The sequence below is a fragment of the Musca vetustissima genome, unplaced genomic scaffold, assembly GCF_032173495.1.
Source record: "Musca vetustissima isolate MV318-11 ecotype Yass unplaced genomic scaffold, APGP_CSIRO_Mvet_v1 utg15269, whole genome shotgun sequence".
NCBI lineage: Eukaryota > Metazoa > Arthropoda > Insecta > Diptera > Muscidae > Musca > Musca vetustissima.
This window is the reverse complement of record NW_026881593.1, coordinates 191,370-214,780: the sequence shown is the minus strand read 5'-3', so window position 1 is coordinate 214,780 and position 23,411 is coordinate 191,370. Positions and strand designations below refer to the sequence as shown.

Sequence of the window (23,411 nt, the reverse complement as noted above, 5' to 3'; positions counted from 1 at the left end):
ACATATCTAGATCAAGATGCATGTTAAATATTGAGGGGTGGTGTAAAAATTTATGGCGAATTTTTTCGGTTTGTAAAAAAATATTTTTTCAAGTGGATTTTTAAAGAATATTTTTTGAAGTTTAAAAAAATGAAGTTATCAAAAGGCGGGGATTTTTTAAAAATAGTTTTGAAAGTTAACAAAAGTCGCCGATTTTCTAAAATATATTTTTTGAAGTTAACAATAGGCGTGGATTTAAATTTTTTCTTTTAAAGTTAACAAGAAGAGTGATTGTTTTTTTAATATTTTTTAATGATAACAATGGACGTGGATTTTTTAAAGCTTAAGTTTTGCAGTGTTAACAACTTACCGTCAATTGTTTATTTAATAAAAACCAAAGTGTTTTTTTTCAACTTTTTTCAAAGCCTCTACCCGGACTTAACTCATAAAGCAGAGCTTTTTCTATTTATTTATTTCATTTTAAATCCATACACACAAAAAATAATAAAGAGAAAAAAATAATTTATATTTTATATTCTAAAATATACACAAACAAAAAAAATATATATGTATATATTTAAGTTGTTGCTGTAATATAGCAAATCTCTATATATGTATAAATGATTGGCTTTACAACATTTCAATTGATTTCGTTGTTAAATAACGAATAATAATTCAAATTCAAATTCAATTTTTAACAAAATTCATTAAAGGGTTGGGGTTAGGGTGGGGAAGGAATGAAGAGTACAACAAACAAAAAAAGAGCTTTTTCCTTTAAGTAGTATTAAATATATAAGTTTATAATTAATTGTCTAGAAAATTGACAAAAATTGCGTATGTTTTTCGGTATCTTCTTCTACGATTTTTTTTTTTTTTTTTGATTTTCTCTAAACATCAGTTTCATTGGAATCATTATTGGCTGCTGTATCATTTTCCAAAGTTTGGAAATTCTTTAGTACTACGGCATGTTTCGTTTTGCCCTTTTTTATCGCTTGTCGTGAATCATTTGTGGCATCATCGGGATTTGAATGTCCAGCTGTAGATGTGGACGATTTACGATGTCGTTGTTGTTGTTGATTTTGATATTTGTCATTGCGTAGGGTATATTTTTTCGATTTGTATATTGTGGCTCCAGCAGTATATTGGGATTTTTTATTGTTGCTGTGGTTATTGTGGTTCAATGCATCTTCATCTTGTACGTTAGACGTTTCCTTTACACCATTGTGTGGTGGTACGGGGGAATGTATTTCAGTATCTTTGGGATTGTAATTTCCTAAGAGAAAATAAAAATTATCATTTTGTTGAACTCGTAATTAATATAGAAACTAGCTACTTACCCTGCAGCCCAAATAAATCCTTGTTTTCCTTGTGTTTGCCTTTCTTGGAAAGGCTGGCATTTTTGTTGTTATATTTTCTATTGTTTACCCTTTCTTTATTTTTGCCTTGGTTTCTCTTTGCAGCTTGTGGCCTATTATCTTCATTACCGCCATCATCATTCTCCTCCTCAGATTCCTCCTCCTCATCCTCTTCATGTTGTTCATTTATTATTAAATTCTCCGCAGGGTAGTTGCGTTGCGAGGCGGCGGCAGCAACTTCATGATGATAATTATTGTAACCCATATTACTTTCCGTATCTGAGACATTACCATGCATCATATCATCATCATCTCCGTCGTCATCGTCAATCAATTCATCTTCATCAATAATGACAATTTCCTCGGTCAATGATGGCCTCAACAACACCTCCGGTCCACCACCATAGATGTCATGCAAGAAACGCCATAGGGGCGCACTAATTTGTACATAATCTGACCCCAATCTCACACTCCTCATAGGCGAGTGTTTCACTGCGGCATCCTTGTTGCCACCCGCCACAATGTTGGCATTATTTATCGGCCCCGGTTCTTTGTGGGTTATCCCCTTGGCAAATTGTTGCCACTTGCGCAGCCAAGACATCGATATGGCATATATGGCTCCCGCCGAATCCAGCTCACCATCCAAACCATTGTACCGCTGAAAAACCGAATGTTCATAGTGTTGCCTTTGGGCCAAGGCCTCAGCTGCCCGCTTGCAAACCTCACACTCGAACAGCATATTTATGGCGGGACCACCACCAAATTTACTATATAAAAATTCCCACAAATTTTGGGATATTGGCACTGCTAATTGTTGAATCATATTAATTTTGGTATGCAATACCCCTCCGTGGGGACACAACATGGACCAATTGCTGATGGCACCCGGCTCTGAGAAGGTATTGAAACGGGCCAACCATTCACGTGATATATAAAATCTGATATCCGATTGCGACACCGGATACGCGGCCGAAAGTTCATTGGCTTCGAAACGCAACAGCTCCATTTGAGGGTTATGCTTCTGATAGAACAGCACATAAGCCTGGCAATTGGCCACCGTATCGGCAGATACCTCATTCACATGATGGTCATTGAATTCATACCAGCGATTGTTGCAAAAATTCCGGGCAAAACATGTATAGTGGCCACCACCCACTGTGCCATGGTGACAAATAACCGAAGTCAAGTTGTACATGGCCACCTGCGATTTACAATCCTTATGGATATAGGGATGCATATCGAAATTCTCCAATGGAAATTCCACATGGGCAGATATTTTTGAGCTATACGATAAGTCGTGGCGAAAACGCTTCAAATGGATACACAAGACTTCGGGCAGCTCCAAGACCCTGGAATATTTCACACCAGTGCGTAGCTTGTTACACTTCTCACAGCTGTACATGTTGTCGCCCTTTAACTCATCGGCACTAAAGAAATTGGCCATACAGTCGTGTAGCGTCACCGAGGGACCCCACAGCCATGAGCGTACAATATTCCACAGCCAGGAGATCCAACCCTCTTGAGCCCTTGCCGCCGCCGCTGTACTTGTAGTAGCCGTCGAATCAATGGAATTTAAACTTTGAACACTCATGCTATTGGTTTGATGTAGAACATTGAGGAAATCTCGATTTGGTATGGGCAGCGATAGATCTTGGAATGTTTCCTCACGGGTGGAAATGCGATCGCATGTCAGACATTGGACCGATGACAAGAGTTTACCATCGAATATTTCGCTGACAATGGAGCGCACCGTAGTGGTTGCAGTGCTTGAAGATAACATCTTACCCACCATTGCAACAGGTGGAGCCGCAGCAGCTGATTGCTGTACTACCTTTGGTGCCCCCTTTTGACTAGTAGAACCCACAAAATTCTCACATAGACTAGACTGTTCCGAATTGGAACTGTCACAGGTTACATAATTGGTATCCAAGTTTTGGCTTGAACTAGATGTTGAGCTTATCCCCGACATGCTATCATCTTCATCCTCATTCTCCTTAATGGAATGTTTTCTTTTATTCGGTTCATAACTCAGAGCGGTCTCCTTTAGCTCCTCATGCAGCTGGTCCATAAAACAGCGCAAAAACTCCTGGGTATCATGTTGCTGGAATCCGCGAAACATGGGATGGACACTTCGTATGCCGTACAAAATGCTGCGTGGTGCCAAAAATGTCTTACCCTCGTCGCGTTTACGCCACATGTCACGCATCAAACGTTGATAGCTCTTGGCCAGGCCGGCCTTGCAACGATGGGCACCCTGTTCCAAGGTGTGATCCATTAAATCACCACAATTCAAAAAATAGTGCGTCATTGGCAGCACATTACTCAGGGCCTGGATGGCGGAGTTCATATAGCAGGTATTTGCAATATTTTGCAGACCCACTAGACCACTAGCCACACTGCTACCGCTACCATAATCCGAATCATTTTCCTCGTCCGAGTAGCGCATTGCACGCAACACCGGATCAACAATTTGGGCTGGACGCTCCACACCACTAATGGGTACCTCACGTTCACACAGATAACACCACGCCCGTTGTGAGGATAAATTCATGTGGATGCAGTGCAGCGACTTATCTTTGCTGCGCTGGAAATGTTCGGTACTGTGGTCATTGGCCTGTTCACTGCAACCCACCAACATACATTTCTTGTAAAGGCATATCCATAAATTCGGACCCGCATAATGACAATTGGCGCAGGCATTGTTCTGCAAAAATTAAACAAAAACAATCGAATTATTAATAATTGGAATACTTCTCTCTAAAACAAAACACTCCATGGATGTCATCCGTTTCTTTTGTGGAAAAAATCAAAGTCAAACTCACAGCAACAACAACATCAATGCGTCCTAGTTTTATAAGGCCACCAAAGCAAGCAGCAACAAAACCGGCTGCATTTTTATTTGTTGGACTGGCCTTCGACAATTCTAAAGGTTACACACACAGTTCACTCACATACAAATTAAATTATTATTATTAGTAATTTTCTTTTTTTTAATTATGTACATCCATAGAGTGAGAAAAAAAATGTATTGGAATTTTTTGTGGAAAACCTCATCAAGTTTAAAATCGTGCAATGATGCATGATGCACAGCTGACAAATGGGCACACGGCTGTTGTTTACTCATGATTTCTATTTTTTTTAGGTTGTCTCCTTCACACCAACTCCACCGTTGACCACATTAGGCAGGCTTCGTTTTGTTTTGGTTTTCGTTGTGCCAGCAGTACCCAGTACTGACTGCTGATGGATGGACTGCTGGAATTTTTTAAGTTATCCAAGTTTTGACGCCTTCACGCACGCACACACACATGAAGTGACCCTTTTTTCGCTGGTCTTCATCAAAACAATGCTTCTTCTTTTTTCACTGGTAAAATAAGTGGTAATGCAAAAGGAATGATAACTGGTAAATAGTTGCATTTAATTGCTAATAATTTCAGAAAGCTTTGTCTGTTGAAGTTTTTTATTGTTGGGAATTTTATAATAATACAAAATATTTAATAATATTGAGAAATTATTAATGTTTCTTTTCATATTTATTTAATGAAGAAAATAACATTGTCATGCCCCTTTGAATTGATATCCCATGGAGTGCATTGTGAGAAATTAGGGATCTATAGATCGAAAAAGTTAAACGTAATAAGATCCATACACAATACAATACAAGTTGTTGAATTAGTTAAGGAAAATCATGATCCAATAATAAGGTCGTTAGATAAGTCCAGATGATTTTACCCGAGCTATAAAAATGCTTTCGATTTTGACTTAATTGTGTGAAAACGTAAACAAAATATTTGACAGTATGGAGAGATTTTAATCCAAAATTGTCGATAACGATTGCTTCTGACACAATCTGTCTATTGGCTCATGAGGAAAATCAACTCTGTACTGATGTCTGCTTATGTCAAACTTATTTATATACGCAGACATGGTACAATTATACAAGGTAACTGCAAAACTACAACAACCACATAGAAAATTGTTATTGTATGTTTAAAGTAATGTCAGTCTGATATGTCGAAAAAACAAAAAAAAAATATTAAAAAAACGCTATTTATTTTAAAAATGTATTTTTTAATTTTCAAAAAAAAAATTAAAAACTTTAGTTGTGATTTCGCGCGATTGATACTCTTTTAAATTAATATAATTGGAATTCTTATGCCAATTCATGGTTGAAAAGTGACCTGAAAAAAACATATTTTTATCGATTTTTTTTTGGCTCGCAGTCATGCTAAATCGAGATAATGCAAACCTGTTTCTGCACAAAAAAATAATCGTTTCTCCTTAAAGTTCGGCAGCTGACCTGACAAAAATTGGTCAGCTATTGAAAAATTGATTTTTTTAATTTATAATAAATATTACGACAATTTAAAACAGCAAATGTATTTATGTATTATTTAAAATTATTAATTGAAAATTGCCACAAAAATTAGAAATCCAGCGTAATGTTTACCTATACGTAAACAAAATACAGCTGACAAAGTCACTGCATTTTATTTGTATGCTAGTCTAAACAGCTATTTGATATCTCAATTTACAAATCGAGTCCAAACCATTCGATCTTAAATGTAAATTCCATAGCATATACGTCAAATGTAATCCCCTGGATTTCCGAACATGATTAAGGTGATTTATACGCTATATAATTGACATTTGAGATCGAATGGATTTAACAGTTGAATAACAATTTGGCCCATGGTGTATTTTTAATGAATAACCCAATTTATCTTTATTGTACACAAATTTTTTTGAAAATCTGTATATATTTTTTAATATTATTACTTTGTATTTTTTCAATTGGTCTGTTCCCGTACTGCAAGAATCTACTCGATTTTACTATTTTCTTCGATATCATAAAGGAAAAAAGTGTTATCGGAGTAAAAAATAGTAGATTCTTGCAGTACGGGAACAGACCAAATGCTACTATCCATGGCCTATAAATAAGGTCACCAAGGGAGACCAGCTGATTATCGATACCTCTCAAGTTTGATGTCAAAATGCATTATTGTGAATTGACTTCCATTATGAAAACGTAACCAAAATCGAAATTTTTGACATTAGACTTGAGAAAAAACAGCTGTTTTCCGATTTCGATTGCTATCTTGGTGACCTTATTAATAGATCTTGCTACGCGTGGTTTTATATTTGTCGGGATCGGGATCGGTGTTGAGAGTCCCTCTCTCTTGAGAGAGTAATTAGAGTTGCGCTATTTTTAATTTTGTAACAAGCGTACTTTTTGTTCACAAAAGGTACGAATTGACATAAACGTACCAAAACAAAAATTAGATTTTTTATTATTCTTGAATACATTTACGCTTAAATTATAACATATATTATTTATGCAAATAACTGGTACAAATATTGGCCAATATTTATCGATAATTATGATTTATTATCATTTGAAGTAGAATTTCAGGTACCTTTTCGTACTTTTTTGTTCCTACCTGTGGTAATGTTTTCCAACACAATTTACAATTTACCACTGAGAGAGAGAGAAACTCTCAACACCGATACCGATCCCGACAAATATAAAACCACGCTACTATATGTTTATATAAGATTATCGATAAATCGATTATGCCTTTTTTCGATGTACATATACCTAATACGGTATACCATTAATTGAACTAGTGATCCCTATGCCGCCTATTTGCAAAGACATAAAAGTATAAAGATAGGACAATTGAATTTCCAAGTTGGCCGTTAGATGGCTTTTGCTCTGTTGTTACGATATCGTAACAACATTTTCTGTTAATTACAAAGAGAACAACATTTTTTAATCTCTGAAATGCAATGGAATAATGACAGAAAAAACCTAGAGAGTTTAAAAACAATTTATATGGCTGGCAACATTCTGCAAATATATATGATGTGTTCCACAATGTACAAGGCGAATTTTTGTCGCTGCTACATAAATGTATTAAATATACAATAACATATGATATATAATTATTATTATATATAACCAAAAATAACATAGAATTTTAGGATTTTAGTAATTTGAAGACTTTCTCCTACGCCAAGAATCGTTTTAAACGACAACTTATTAAACTTTGTATACACATGTGGTGTTGTGTGATTATTGTAAACCCCCGATGCAATGAAAACACAATGTAAATAGTGAAAGACCGCGAAAAAGAAGGTGGTAGAAATACAGGATATTATGTCTTTTGCTTATGTTTGTAACAGGCAAAAGGAAACGAGATGGGCACATGGTTCCTTTTGAGAATATGCATACAATCACTATCTGAGTCGATTTATGCATGTACGTCCGTCTGTCCGTCTGTAGATGTTAAATTGTAAACAAAGTACAGGTCGCATTTATAATCCGATTTGGATGAAATTTGGCACAGCTCACTTATTTGGCCCAAGGACGAACCCTATTGAAATTGGGAAAAATCGGCTCTGATTTAGTTATAGCTCCCATATATATTTTCGTCCGATTTAGGTAAATTGTGTACCAAAGTCCCTATATATCTTTCGATTTGTACGAATTTTGACATAGCGTACTGAATTAAGTGTCGAACGACTCAGATTTCAGATTTAGATATAGTTCCCTTATATAGTTTTGTCAGATTTAATGTAAAAGGTACACCAAAGTCCCCCATACTCTTGAAGATACAGCCGATTTATTGCGTCAGCATCAAGTGACGGTAAGAGTAATTCTCAAACTTTTTTAACGCATTTTTCTCGAAGCAGTGTTTCGAGAATGGCGGGCAAGATAACTCAAATACTAATGATCCAATCGGTTCCAACTTTTGACACGTTTCTCTGGGAGTGTATAGCTATCGTATGAACTAGGATAAAGCCAATCGGTGAAAAACTTTGAAGTGACGGAGGATATTTTAGGCATAAGTATATAAGATAGATTAAAAACCAGTGAGCGGAGCAGTATAGTCGGACGGGGCCGACCATATGATATCCTACACAACTTGTACGACAAATTAAATTTCCTGTAGCTCTATATTCTGAGCTTGAGCAATATTTGCACCCTCTTGACCAACTAGAGGTCAACAAATACTACAAATATTCAGTACAGCCCTTCTAATTACTTGCCCAGATTCCCTTCACCGTTGGTTGTGCTGTGATGTGGCCTATAGACTCCAAAAACACAACAAATTAAGTTTTCGGTCATCCCAATATTATTATCTGACCATCACCGAAAATTATCGGCGTTGTCCTTGGCCATAACTGGAACCTCATGGAACATTTCAAAGCGATCACCGCTATATTTCCGACCTCAAGTGTGGTAATGGCTTACTAAATAATATTTGAATACCTAAACGCCTGTTAATACCTAAGTATATATATACGACAATATAATTGGTATCAATTTAAAGGTCAACCACTCTATTCGCTATGGAACACAAATATTGTCATTTTTCACACAAAAGCCAGGGTCCATTTGACCCGCCAAATATTGACCGGTCCTTAATAAAACTGGCATGTTTATTCTTTACCCCGATCCCATTCTCCGTGTAAAAATTCGCAATGTTGGGGTCAGAATTGCGGCGTCTGGAGCGACCAAAAACCGACAAAAATAAAGTGTTTGGTCCATTAGATCTTCATTGACCAGAACCCATCCTACATGCAAAATTTCGTGAAGATTGGTCCATAACTGTGGCCTGTATCGTGTTTCCAAATAATAATGGATAGACTGACGGACGGCCACACATGTCTAGATGGACTCAGCTAGTCGAGATATGACGACCGGTATACTTAACGGTGGGTCTAGGACCAACATTTCGCGGCGTTTCAAACTCTTGGGGCTGCACAAAGCTATAATACCCTGACATACCATGAAATCATTGTTGTTTTTGTATTCATGGGTCATTATTTGAATCCGCATCATAATTTTGAGGCATTCACATCAGCAGGAAATAAATATATTGCAAAAAAATTAAAAATTTATAAACAATTTATAAAATTTGGAAAACTTTCTTCAGTTCAAGCATTAGAGCTCAATCAGCCTTAATTAAATCATCACGGAAGTAATCCTTGCAAGCATCGAGACTTTGACCGACATATCATCAGCTTCAAAATGACGGCCAAACGTTTTTGGTGATTCACCGGGTAATGTGTTCAATTTTAACCCAAATCTCTTGACCTTTGCGAGCCGTTTCCAATTCTTTGTGATTTGATTTGATTGAGCTGACAATGTCTATATCGACAAACTCCTTGCCCGGCACACAAATCGGTGTACCAACTTTCACAATACCATTTTCGACCATTACACCCATGACAATGGGGTCACGACTGTTAAAGATGAACTGGGGCAGGGGAAGACGGCAATTGATTGAAATTTTTCAAATAAACCACGCAAAAAGAAAAAAAATTAAAATAAAAAAAATTATATTAATAATTTCATACAATCTCAAACTTAACTTTTTTCAAAATAATTAACATTGCTGTTAAGTATTTTTTTGGTGAGAGAACTTCAAAAAGTGCATTTTCCATTAAAATGTGTAGCCCTCTATAACACAAATTTGACACTAATATTGGAAAATGCGTTTTGTCCAGTCTTTACGATTGTATGTCTTTGCTATTTGACATTTAACGCATACGTGCGGTATTTTACACAAAATAACATTAAAATATATCTATTTTTATCAAGGTAGATACATAAGGTAGCCGCATCGGCGAATTGGGAACATGATATGTCAAAATAGTTAACAAGGCAAATAATAATTGATTCGCCGTAACATATCAAATTTGAAGCGAATTTCATTCAACCAATCAGAATTCAGCATTTTGAAATATTAAAAATATTTGTTTACTTTTTAGTAATTTTTAAAATTATGAATGTTTGTGCAAATTCAGATTGGTGATTGAAAAAGAACATCAAACCGCGACTTAAATTCAATGAAGAACTTAGGAACGGAACCGGGCGTTGACTATTTATCCTTGAATTTTAATGCATTCCATGGACTCCAAATGAAATTCGAAACAAATTTAAATATACCATGATAAAGGCATACAAAACGTGTTTCGGTGTCGGAAATCTAGCAAAATTTAACTGCTCCAAGATTCACAAATACGGACAAAATATTCTGGGTGTAGAATCCACTATCTTTTTTCTGTTTAAATTTCATCTCCTTTAAGGGTAGAGTTTGTTCTTATGTTATCTGTTGTATCAACTGAAATTCAAGTCATATCTGTGTGCCCATCCATCTGTACTTCATTAAGTTATGATGTTCATTCCGTTCTGGTCAAAGGCAAAACCAATAGTTTTGGCAATGATATTTTGAAATGGACCAATAACTTTATTTCATTTTCTATGAAGGTCATAACTATGGTATTGTTAGAGGCTGAAGTATAAGATAATCACCGCATAGTTTTGCTCCGCAAAAAATTTAAGTCCAATATTCCAGATTTATGTTATTGGTTTTTTTAATTCTTTCACAACATGTATTTCAATAAAAAGCAAACGCATTGTTTTTGTTTTTAAATTTAAATTCTCTTTTTATCTACCTACGGCGAATTAAAATAACAAAATTCTGTTTGACATATAATGTTACCATCAGCTGCCTTGATACGGTTACCTTATAAATATACCTTGATTTTTATTTAATACAAAACAAAAAGAATAAATAAAACAAATAATTGTCAACATAAGGAAAAGGAAAGGAGAGAATATTTAATTCAATACTTCATACGTTTTGTATGGATGTGTGAACTCGGCGTAGTGCGGCCATACGTCAACTCAACGCCATCTGTTTTGTTGTGGTGGGCAAGCTGAATGTTTTCTCCTCGCTCTGTACGTCACGCCAAGTATTAGACCGATACCTAATACGGGAACAAATACTCACTAGTTTTGCTTTTCTTCTTCTAATGCATTAAAAAAACACACAGAAGAAAATATTTGATTTCTTCTGTAATTTTCATTTGTGCATTGTAAACAATAAGTGTTGGTGTTAAAAAGTCGTCGTTGTTGTTGTTGCTATAGTTGGAGCGGAACTAATTTTGTCCAATTTGTGTGTGTTTTCTTTCTTTTTGCTTTTTTTGTGAAATGCTCCATAAATATTATGTGATGGATACATAGAAGTTATTTGTGTCAGTGAAGCGCAAAGAAGAGGAAAACACTGACTGAGTGAAAAGAAAAAAAGTTTTATCTAATTTTCTTGGTGAAGTGGAAAAAAACCGAAAAAAGCGACCGACAAACAAGCTTCAGTGAAAATGTAAAGAAAGTCCACAAAATTCCTCCAGTGAAGAAGAACGAACGGAAGATTGCAATAGAAAAATTACATATTTTGCAAAAAATTTTTTTTGAGTGACAATTGTGCGTGTTTCTTTTTGTTTTTTCGTTGTTTGTGTGTGTGTGTGTGTTTGTGAGCATAATAAGAGTGCGTGCATGCCTGTGTGATTGATCTTCGCCACGCCAAAAAGCCAGCCAGATAGACGGACAGACAGTCGGTCGGTCTGATAGAGAGTGGTCAGTCCGTCACAACACACCATATCAATAGTTAAGAGAGCAAGAACAAACAGAAGACGGAATTATAAAAAAATAAAGAAAAAAAATACGAAAATCGGTAGCAGACACCCAAAACCTTGCGCAACAAACAAACACACCAACACATTCTCGCACATAAAAAAACCAATGAAAATAATAACAAAAACAATAATTTAAGGAAATTCCTTTAGACGCGGCGTGTCCGAAAAGCAAAAAAAAATCTATAAATCTGTCACAAATAAGAACAAAAAAAAAATAACACCACAGACAAACGTCAAACAAACGCAGCCAGCAGAGGCCGCCGCCGTTGCAGCAGCGACGGCAGCATCCCCATCAACGGACGTCGTTGTACATACTTGTTTATCTACATACGTATTTAATTATTAGATATTGTTAACACAATAGATTTGTGTGCATCTTGGGTGATATGCAACATCAGCAGCAGCAGCCGCCGCATCATGCCAGAACATTGGAGGCTTCGGCAGCTGCCCATACATCTGGCGGTGCATCGTATGATGGAAAAATTGCTGGTCTTTACGATTTGGAAGAAACGCTGGGTTCGGGCCACTTTGCTGTAGTAAAATTGGCACGACATGTTTTCACCGGAGCCAAAGTTGCCGTCAAGGTGGTGGACAAAACGAAACTGGATGAAGTCTCTAAGGCTCATCTGTTTCAGGAAGTTAGGTAAGTGTTGACAAAGATGACGATGAAAGTTAAAAAGAATTAATTTTTTTTTTTTTTGAAAACTTTTTTTGAGATGGATGGAGTAGTGATATGGAATTGATGAGATATGAAAAAAAAGAAGAAGAAGAAAAATTAATTTGCAATATAAGTCCATGGTCAAGTAAACTATTATCAATTGGTATTTCACCAACCACCCCCAACCCCTGCCACTTAATGGTGCAAAATTTCAATAGTCAATTTACAAAACGAAAGAAAAAAATTGAAAATAGACAACAAATGTTCACGAAACATGAACAAACAGAAAAAAACAAATTGGGGTCAATGTTCGCTTTTTGACAACTACATTGTGTGGCGTAGTTTTCGGCCCAAAATGAAAATACCACACATGTACATACGTCGGAACGACCAACCAAACTATACTACTTATATAAAGTGACAAAAAAAATATATTGGAAAGAAAAAGTGCCGACCAAAAAAAGAAATTGGAAATTTTTGGTATTTATTGTTGTTTTTTTTTTTTTTTTTTTTAATTTTCTATATTAGATAAACACTTTTTTTATTATTTTAGTTATGGCAGTTAATTGATAACAGAAAACCCTCTTCAAAAGGGCAAGGTCAGTTATCAGCGACAACCACAATAAAATATTACGAAATTTTTCTTTTTGAAATCAAAATCATTAGGAGCAATTATTACTTTCGCCATCGTCTCGTCTTCGTCATTGTCGAACATCCATCACATCTCATAGAAAGTCAATTTAAAAGATCAATGGGGTCAATCAATTTTTTTTATGCAAACTGAAGAATTTATTTTAACGCGTCATAGCTGATTATATTCTTCGCAAGTCGAGTAGCTAAAAATTGTTATCACATGAAGAAGCAAATTATTCAGGAAATTTCCCACAAATATTTCTTTTTGGGCACAAAAGAAGGCCAACAGAACTGAGTAAAAAAGGTGAAACATACTTATTATTTTTATTGGTAGATTCGAGACCCAATAATATATTCTGGGTCTAAAACCAAAAAAAAAAAAAAAATGAATAAATAAATAATAAGTATGTTTCGCCTTTTTACTCAGGTCAGTTAGCCTTTTTGGTGCCGAAAATTTCTTCCATAAATCAAACTTAAACCAGTAAGGAAACTTAAAAAATCGAACGGAACCGACATTATGAGAACCTTCACTACTTTGGGTACATACAGGAGAGACTCCTATATACAATATTCTGTCGATCACATCTTTGGAGGAGTCATTTGCAAAAAAATCGGACAAATCGGAGCTGTATCTAAAACTGAACCGATTTTAACAAAACTTCACATACGTTTTTCAAGACTTCATTCAATACCATATGTGAAATTTCGTGTAAATTGAACATACCTAGGCTCTTTGGTACTCCATGTTAATCAAATCGGAAGAAAATATATATAGAGGTGCTATATTTAAATCTGTAACGATTTCAACAAAACTTAATACAAAACATCCTTATCTTGCTAAGGTTGCACAATATGCAATTGTATACCATTCTACGGCGATATTCAAATCGGCCCACTGATCTTTCGGAGAAATTTTCTTGTTTCTTGTTCAAAGGTGGCTCTTACCGCTCTCAGTGTTCGACCCATTATGTCGATGTCATCGGCATAGGCGATTAACATGTGTTGTTTGGTGTACAGAGTGCCATTTCTGTTCACTTTTGACCTTTTCCAGCAAGATGTTAAAAAGGTCACACGACAAACTGTCACCTTGTCTGATTATTCATTCGGTATTAAAGGGCTCCGAGAGGTTCTTTCCGACTTTAACTGCTGATCTCGTGCCAGTTAAAGTTACCCTGCATAGCCGTATTAATTTTGCAGGAATACCAAACGCAGACATGGCTTTATACACCTCTGAATGGATAGGGCTGTCGAATACGGCTTTATAGTCGACGAATAGGTGGAATGTGTCGATGTGTTTTTCGTGGTTTTTTTTTCTAGGATTTGGGGCAGAATGAAAATCTGGTCAGTGGTGGATTTGCCAGGTCTGAGGCCGCATTGGTATGGTCCAATAATGTCATTGACCATTGGCTTTAGTCGTTCGCACAGTACGCTGGATAGCATTGTATATGTGATGGGAAGGAGACTTATTCCTCTATTGTTGGCACATATCGCCTTTTTTGTGCACGGGACACAGGATGCTGAGGTTACAATCATTGGGTATGCATTCTTCTAGCCAAATTGTACTAATCAGCTGGTGCATGCTGGTAAGGAATATCTGACCACCAGTCTTGAATAGTTCGGCTTATAACCCATCGGCACCTGCTGCTTTATTATTCTTTAGTCGATTGATTGCTATTCTGACTTCATCTTGGCTAGGAGGTATACACTCTATTGGTTCTGGGGTATCCTCTTCACCGCAACTATTTGATACCAGAAGTTTTCCAAAATGCTCCTTCCAGATCCTCAGCACACTGTCTGTATTTGTCACCAGGCTTCGTTCTTCATCTCTATAGGAGGATGTGCCTACCCGTTGGTAGAATTTTCGGACTTCATTCAGACTCCTGTACATCTCGATTTGATCACGCTCACGTTTTTCTTGTTCTTTTTTCTGAGAATACTATGACCCATTTACATGAAATCGGACGAAAATACTGGTGAAAACTATATCTAAATCTGAACCGATTTCAACAAAACTTAACACACTTCATTCTGGACTCAATTCTATACGCTATACAAAATTTCGTCTCAATGGAAAACCCCTTGGGAGTTTGGTGCACCATTAAAATAAAATCATACGAAACTATATATGGGAGCTATATTTAAATCTGAACTAAACACACACCATTAGGAAATTTCCTGTAAATCGGACAAATAAAATAGGCTATGCCAACAATCCAGGGCTGTTTGGTGCAAACCTTCGGAGTTTTGCGGAGTTTTTTTTCTTTTATAAAAAAATTAGTCTTGCGGTCGTAATATTTTTTATAGAAAAAAAAACTGTTCCATGGTCCTGAATCTGTTTCAAGGTCCTACAATTTTTTATAAAATGAAATCAGTCTCAATGTCTTGCAATATTGTTGCCAAAAAAACTACCCCGTGAAGTCTCGAAATTTAAAAATAAGTTCAATTCGTGTTTACTGCAAATGCTTTTCTATGGAAAAAAACATGACCAAAGAGGTTTCCCATTGAAAAAAATCTGTCGAAGTTCCCTACAAATTATTTTCTATTAAAAAAACTCAAGGTCCTGAAATTTGTTTTAATAAAAAAATCAGTTTCAAATTCCTGAAAATGTTCTTCCATATGGGAAAAATCTGTAAGGCATATTATTATTATTTTTACATTATTTTTGAAAGTTCCAAAATTGTGACCCGCAATAAAACCCCCTTTTACTTCTTTTTCTACTTTCAGATGCATGAAACTTGTACAGCATCCCAATGTTGTACGTCTCTACGAAGTTATCGATACCCAAACAAAATTATATTTAGTATTGGAACTGGGCGATGGTGGCGATCTTTATGACTACATTATGAAACATGATGGTGGGCTGAGTGAAAATTTGGCACGGAAATATTTTCGACAAATTTTGCGAGCAATTACCTACTGTCATCAGTTGCATGTGGTACATAGGTGAGTGGGCCTTTTTCTTCCTATTTTTTAAATTTATTGAATTATTTTTTTGTTTTCTTTTTTTCAGAGATCTCAAGCCGGAAAATGTGGTATTCTTTGAAAAACTGGGCGTTGTCAAACTAACCGATTTCGGTTTTAGTAATAAATTTTCTCCTGGACAAAAATTGGAAACGTTTTGTGGCAGTTTGGCATATTCTGCACCGGAAATATTGTTGGGTGATTCATATGATGCTCCGGCTGTGGGTAAGTTACTCGTTGTGAAATTGCTAACTAGTTTTTGCTACAGAAAAAATCAGGCCCGATTTTTTTCATAGAAAAAAATCTGTACCAAGGTCATGGGATTTTTTCTACTATTTGCAAGTTCCGAAGGCCTTGCAAATGTATTCTATAGAAAAAAATTCTGTACCAATGGTCCCAAAACTTTTTTCATAGAAAACCAGTAAGGAAAGTAGTAAAGTCGGACGGGACCGACTATATGATACCCTTCACCACTTTGAGTATATTCAACAGATGAATCCTAACAGAAGTCGCATTTTTAAAGGACCAGTAAACTGAAATTGGAACCATAAACACGTCATTCTGCAACCGATACTAAATTGTTCATTTGGTCAGATATAGAAGCTATATCTAAATATGAACCGATTTCAGGAAACTTAACACACATCATTCAGACCTAATTTGTTACGCTGTGCCAAATTTCGTGCAAATCGAAAGATATATAGGGACTTTGGTGCACCATTTACATTAAATCTGACGAAAGTATATGTGGGAGCTATATATAAATCTGAACCGATTTTCAGGCAACTTTACACACATCATTCTAGACCTAATTTGCTACGCTGTGCCAAATTTCGTGCTTAAATCGACTCAAAAAGTGATTCTATGCATATTCTCAAAAGGAGTCTATCTCGATTATTTTTGCATGTTACAAACATATGCACAAAAAAATAATACCCTGTACCAGAAAAAAGAATTTGGTTCAAGAACCTGGGGGCTACCAGAAAAAATTGACCAATATTTATAATTTATAGTGGAGAGATGTGCTACCTAATAAGAACTCGACGTACTAAAAAGTTAATTTGGTCGAAAAATCCGATCAGAACCCCCAAAATACCAAAAATGTTGGGGTACCGTTATATGGGTACTACCAGAAAAACTGGACCTATATTTATAATTTTTAGTGGAGTAATTTGGTACCCAATAAGAACCCAATGTACAAAATTTCAGCGAATTCAGTTATAAAACGAGCCCAAAAACCCGAAAATACCGAAAATTGGGGGTGCCCTTATATGGGGGCTTTTCGAAAAAATGGACCTTTATTTATAATGTTTGGTAGGGAGATTTGCTACCCAATAAGAACACAAAGTACCAAATTTCAGTGAATTCGGTCAAAAAATGCGATCAAAACACCCAAAATACCGAAAATTGGGGGTAATCATATATGGGGGCTATCCGAAAAAATGGACCTTTATTTATAATTTTTGGTAGGGAGATTTGCTACCCAATAAGAACTCAATGTACAAAATTTCAGCGAATTCAGTTAAAAAACGTGCTCAAGAACCTCAAAATACCGAAAATTTGGGGGTACCCTTATATGGGGGCTATGCGAAAAAATGGACCGTTATTTATAATTTCTGGTAGGGAGATTTGCTACCCAATAAGAACACAAAGTACTAAATTTCAGCGAATTCGGTCGGAAAATGCGATCAAAACCCCCAAAATACCGAAAATTGGGGGTAATCTTATATGGGGGCTATCCGAAAAAATGGACCTTTATTTATAATTTTTGGTAGAGAGATTTGCTACCCAATAAGAACTCAAAGTACCAAATTTCAGCGAATTCAGTTAAAAAACGCGCTCAAGAACCTCAAAATACCGAAAATTTTGGGGTACCCTTATATGGGAGCTACACCTAAACGTGGACCGATTTTCTCCAATTTCAATAGGGTTCGTCCTTGGGCCAATTAAGTGACCTGTGCCAAATTTCATCCAAATCGGATCATAAATGCGACCTGTACTTTGTTAACAAAAATACATGGACGGACGGACAGACGGACAGACGGACGGACGGACGGACAGACGGACATGCATAAATCGACTCAGAAAGTGATTCTATGCATATTCTCAAAAGGAACCATGGGTCTATCTCGATTATTTTTGCCTGTTACAAACATATGCACAAAGACATAATACCCTGTACCACAGTGTGGTGAAGGGTATAAAAATCGGTTCTCTGTCGATTATGCAAAAGGAACCATGGGTCTATCTCGATTATTTTTGCCTGTTACAAACATATGCACAAAGACATAATACCCTGTACCACAGTGTGGTGAAGGGTATAAAAATCGGTTCTCTGTCGATTATGCAAATTGTTTCCCGTAGAAAAAAAAAACAATATTTTTGTTGCTGTCGAAATTTGTTCTCTTTTTTTTTGAAAATATTCTTAATTAAATTATTCTCCTTTCCAGATATTTGGTCCTTGGGCGTCATACTCTATATGTTGGTGTGCGGCCAACCCCCCTTTGAAAAAGCCAATGATTCAGAAACCCTAACCATGATTATGGACTGTAAATACAGTGTACCACCGCAGGTGTCACGATCATGTCGTAAACTAATTGCCTCCATGTTAGTGCGAGATCCCAAAAAGCGGGCAACACTCGAACAAATTTCCGCCGATGAATGGGTCAATGAAATGAGTACAGCAAACGATGCAATGGATTCGCTACCTTTGATCAGCCGGGAACAACTTAGCGAGGAGGATCATGCCTTCATAATACAGAAAATGATCAATGGCAATATTGCACCCAAAGAGGAGATTCTGCAGTAAGTAAACAAACATAACCTCAAAAAGTGTTCTGAATTTAAATTTTATTTTTTTTTTTCTATTACAGAGCACTGGATAAAAACAAATATAATCACATAACTGCAACCTATTTCCTATTGGCCGAAATGCGTTTGCGCAAAAGACGCGAGGAACAACACCTCAAGCATAATCCCCATTTGGCCTCATCGCTGCAGGGGAAAAAGTAAGTTACGACCCCTCCAAAGCTCATTGTTGAACGAAATCTTTCACATGCCCACATTACTATTTTTTCATATACTCTTAAAGAAATCTCATGGGTGGACGTGCTCAAGTGCCGGATAAAAAAACTGGTGGCCTAGTTGGTGGTAGTATTGGTGGCAAGCCAATGATGGTGCCAATTAATATTGTTTGTGCACCGGCGGAACCAATGCAAAATGATTTAAAAACGGTGTGTTCATTGCTTTGCCTTTTCTCTCTTCCTTCCTTTCTATTTCTCTTTTATTTATCAATTATCATTTCCAATTGCCAATTACTTTAAATAGCCATAATTATTGGTAATGAACATTTTTAATGCAGTGCCGTCGATGCTAATTGAATTTCCATTTGTCTCTCTTTTCCCCCTTGCGCAGGACAAACGTACACGCAAATGTAGCATTGTACGCGAAGAGGACGAAGAGGAATCATCCCACGAACTCTCATCGGAGGGTAATGAATTGAAAGTGGCCATCACCAGACGTGAGTCAATATCTGATGGCCGTCTTAATCGTTCTGTTCAAGAGAAATGTTCTAATATTGTCTCCTCCACAGCCTCGAACAAAACGGGTGGTGGCAATGGAGGAGGCGGCTGCGGCGGCGATGCCGATGACAATGATGCCGTTATGGATACACCAACCAAAATGGTTGTATCGGTCGATGCTGCGCTGGCGCATAAACTTAAACAAATCGACAAAGATACAACAATGACGGTTGTTGATAACGCCGCTACTATCGCACCACATGACAACTCGGCGGAAAATAATGCTGAAAAATCTTCCGAAATGGAAGACACCCTGCGTGGCCTCAAAGAATTGGAAATTGGCAAACTGAAACATTTGCCGGGTAAAAATCCCGTACTCACCCATAGACGACATTCGAAGCTGAATAAAATACGTACACCATCGTGTAGCAGTTCCGAGGCCTCAGACGATGACACCAAAAGTCGTAGCAATAAAAAGAAAATCCATAAATTGGGTGGTGATACCCCGACCCGGTTTCGTATGCATCGGCGTGATTCACATGATGATTCCAGTGATTCACAGGATCAAGGATTTCCAACAGCAGGAGGGGGTGGTGGTGGCGGCGGTACACATGGCGGTGGCCACGATTTAATAACATCAACAAATGTCAGTAATAAACGGGAAAGTCAAAATCATCAGGTGAGTGTGGGGGAAGAGTATTTAAAACTCGATATCGATCAGAAAAAATTTTTAAATATTCAAATATATATTTTTTTAAATATCCACGCCTTGGTGAATCTTTATTTTTTTAAAAATCCAAATTTTTTTTTTTAAATTTACGCCTAAATCTTATATCTTTATCTTTCCAAAAAATTTCTTTTAAAATCTTAGAATCTTTCAAAAAAAAATTTTTTTTTAGTCATGGAATTTTTCAAAAAATATATTTTTTTTTAATTATAAAATTTTTCAAAAAATGTTTTTAAAAATATTCTGGAATTTTTCAAAAAATATTTTTTTAAATCCACTGCTATGGTGCACCTTGAAAAAAATATGTTTTAAAAAATACACACCTATGGTGGACCCCGAATTTTTTTTAACTCCACACCTATGTTGGACCTCTTCAAGATTCTAGAAAAAATATTATAGGTTATGTTAGAAATTAAAAACTTGTTATCTTCTTTTTTTAGCAAAACAAATCGGATTCCGATTCCCGTAACAAATCATCCCATGGTCATCATCATCATAAACACCATAAACACAATAAAACCACAACAACAACAGCAACAACCGATAAAGTCCACAACTCACTGGTTGAGTCGTCGAAATCATCATCGGGAATAATTCCTCTGAATCCGAATCAGAATGCTGTTACCAATATACGAATACGTCGTCGAATACGCGAAAGTCAATCATTAGATCGCATTACGGAGGCTCAAGAATATGAAATGCGTCATCAGTATAATTATCATCATCATCGTTTTTCATATTCGGAAAATGGAGGTGGTGGCTGTGGTGGCGAACAAAGAAATTCCCTATTTAATTTACATACCTTTCCCGAAACTAAGGAAGATGATGATGATGAGGAGGACTGTGGTGGTGTTGGCGTTGATGGTGTTGACACGATTAGCAATGGTGAAAACAATTCCGATTTTGCCAATCAAGCTGAGCAATTGAGAAACTCCTTGAATACCCTGAAACTGATAGGTGGCATTAGTGGTGGTGGCGGCGATGCGGATAAAAATGCCACCGATTACAATCATTCGAATAGCAGTAGCCTAAAATCATCATCTCATACCCATAGTTCCGCTAGTAGTAGCATTTATAAATTAAATTCCATAGAAGAAATCGATTTGATTATCAAAGAGAAGAGTCTGGCAAAAACCCTACAGGCGACCAGTTCAAAGTGTTTTGTGACCATCCGGAAGATACGTAAATTAGGCAAATATTTTCCAGTTGTTAATTTTTCGTAATGGATAATGGATGGCGGCATGGTAAAAGTAAAAAAAGAGATGTAGTAGACGACTACCGACCTATCCTCCCCCACCAGAAACAACAATTGCTGTAGTCAGGCTGGAAGGAAGCTCCAGCAAATTTGTGCATTGTAAGGCCAATGCATGCTGTTGCTGCTAGCCCACACAATAATCCCAGAGAAACACAAACACACACAACCAAACAAACAACACACGCAAAGTATTGAAAAAAATGCGTAAGCGATAACCATAACCAAACATCCAAGCATTATTCTGATCAAAACAAAAAAGGGTTTAATGAAAATAAACCATTTGAAATTAAAAAAATCTAAAGTTCAAATTCTAGAGATATTTGTAAAAACCTCTGACAAATTGTAATATTCCAAAAACAAAAATAAGAGACAATTTCAAATGTTGTTTGTTTTCGAAAACCAAGAGCAGTAGTGTTTAAGTCTAAATAATAAAAACCAAGTTCAGTTATCTAAATTAATTTTTTTTAAAATTCTTATACAAAAAAAAAAAAAAACAACAAATCAAATAGTTGTGTGGCATGTTTGCATCCATATTACAAATATGTTAATACGCTGGAAACAAAAAACCTTACAAAACCAACAAATATATATTAAAAAACTTAGACATTTATCGCCTGTTTATTAGAAGTTAGTAACCAAAATAAAGAGCAACAACAACAAATAAATCCATACAAAAATTAAAAAAAGAAAAACAATTGATTATGTAAAACCACAAACAAATCGTATATATTTCTAATACATTAGTTTTATTATTATTATTTTTTTAATTTAAAAACAAAAAAACCAACCAACAAAAAACAAATAAATTAAAAATAATGAACAATAATTTAAGTATATTACAACAACTCTAAAAGAAACAACAAATCAGTATCTTAAAAAAAAACAACAAAAATAAAAAACAAATCAATTTATTATTCTAAAGCGTTCATTTAAAAAAAAAAATAAATTAAAAAAAAAATGCAATCGCCATCTTCTTAACACATCACGTACCTATCTGTGTATACCGTTTTAACGGAAATGTATCATTCATGCCCCCCTCTTTCTCTCTCTCTCACTATCACTCTCTAGACGCCTACTTTCTGAAACGTCAACATCATTTGACACAATTCATGCCATCATCCCATAACCAAGATGCCTGTCATTCACACATTGCAAAAATAAATAAAAAAAAAATAATTTAAAATGCAATGCAAAAAAGCAAATTAAAGGCTATAACAAAAATTAATTCTAATAAACATTTCATGTAATAATAAATATTAAAATTAAATTAATTTAAAAAAAGAAGAAAATCAATGACACACACACCAACCAACCATAAAAAACTTAACATAAATTACATCTAAAAAAATTAATAGTACACAATAAAAAAATATAAAAGAAAATATAACTTATAGATTTGAAGTTAATATTTCAAAAAAAAAAATCAATATTAATTTGTAGCAAATCAATTTTCAAATTCAAATGTTCAACCTCTACCTTTCTGATATTCCACAACTACCGGACGGCATAGAGATCGTAATGTATGCGGATGATTGCACGATCATTTCGTCGGGTCCCATTATCGATGATGTATGTGAGGGGCTAAACGTCTACATAGCCGATCTTGTTAATTTCTTCCATCTGAGGAATATGAAAATGTCCGCCACCAAATTAACAGCCACACTGTTCACCACATGGACAGCTGAAATGAAGCTCCCACTGAACATAACGGTCGATGGAGAATTGATTCCGACCACCAACTACCCCAAAATACTGGGAGTAACGTTCGACAGCCTTTTCAAGTCGTCTGCACATGCCACTGCTTTATGCGATAAGCTGAGAAGTAGGTACAAGGTCC

The 23,411-nt window shown here is 35.9% G+C and overlaps 2 protein-coding genes across 2 annotated transcripts; one reads left to right on the top strand and one right to left on the bottom strand.

The window, feature by feature from the left end:
- Positions 1–866: 866 nt before the first annotated feature.
- LOC133327538 (ubiquitin carboxyl-terminal hydrolase 33) lies at positions 867–4,458 on the bottom strand. Its single transcript, XM_061536055.1, has 3 exons — positions 4,384–4,458; positions 1,464–4,038; positions 867–1,252 (listed from the first exon to the last, which is right to left on the bottom strand). The coding sequence occupies exons 1-3, from the start codon at positions 4,456–4,458 to the stop codon at positions 867–869; spliced, it is 3,036 nt and encodes a 1,011-aa protein (XP_061392039.1).
- Positions 4,459–12,205: 7,747 nt separating this feature from the next.
- On the top strand, positions 12,206–21,542 carry LOC133327536 (SNF-related serine/threonine-protein kinase). The gene is made up of 8 exons (XM_061536054.1): positions 12,206–12,462; positions 15,835–16,053; positions 16,121–16,296; positions 18,522–18,876; positions 18,945–19,079; positions 19,163–19,304; positions 19,486–20,271; positions 20,760–21,542. The coding sequence occupies exons 1-8, from the start codon at positions 12,206–12,208 to the stop codon at positions 21,540–21,542; spliced, it is 2,853 nt and encodes a 950-aa protein (XP_061392038.1).
- Positions 21,543–23,411: the final 1,869 nt, after the last annotated feature.

Coding starts and splice junctions, on each gene's coding strand:
- LOC133327538 (XM_061536055.1), bottom strand. CDS start 4,458: ATGAGTAAACAACAGCCGTGTGCCCATTTGTCAGCTGTGCATCATGCA. Junction 4,039..4,383: donor ACGATTTTAAACTTGATGAG/GTTTTCCACAAA, acceptor TAATTTTTGCAG/AACAATGCCTGCGCCAATTG. Junction 1,253..1,463: donor GGAGGAGAATGATGATGGCG/GTAATGAAGATA, acceptor ATTTTCTCTTAG/GAAATTACAATCCCAAAGAT.
- LOC133327536 (XM_061536054.1), top strand. CDS start 12,206: ATGCAACATCAGCAGCAGCAGCCGCCGCATCATGCCAGAACATTGGAG. Junction 18,877..18,944: donor CCCAAAGAGGAGATTCTGCA/GTAAGTAAACAA, acceptor TTTCTATTACAG/AGCACTGGATAAAAACAAAT. Junction 20,272..20,759: donor GGGAAAGTCAAAATCATCAG/GTGAGTGTGGGG, acceptor TTCTTTTTTTAG/CAAAACAAATCGGATTCCGA.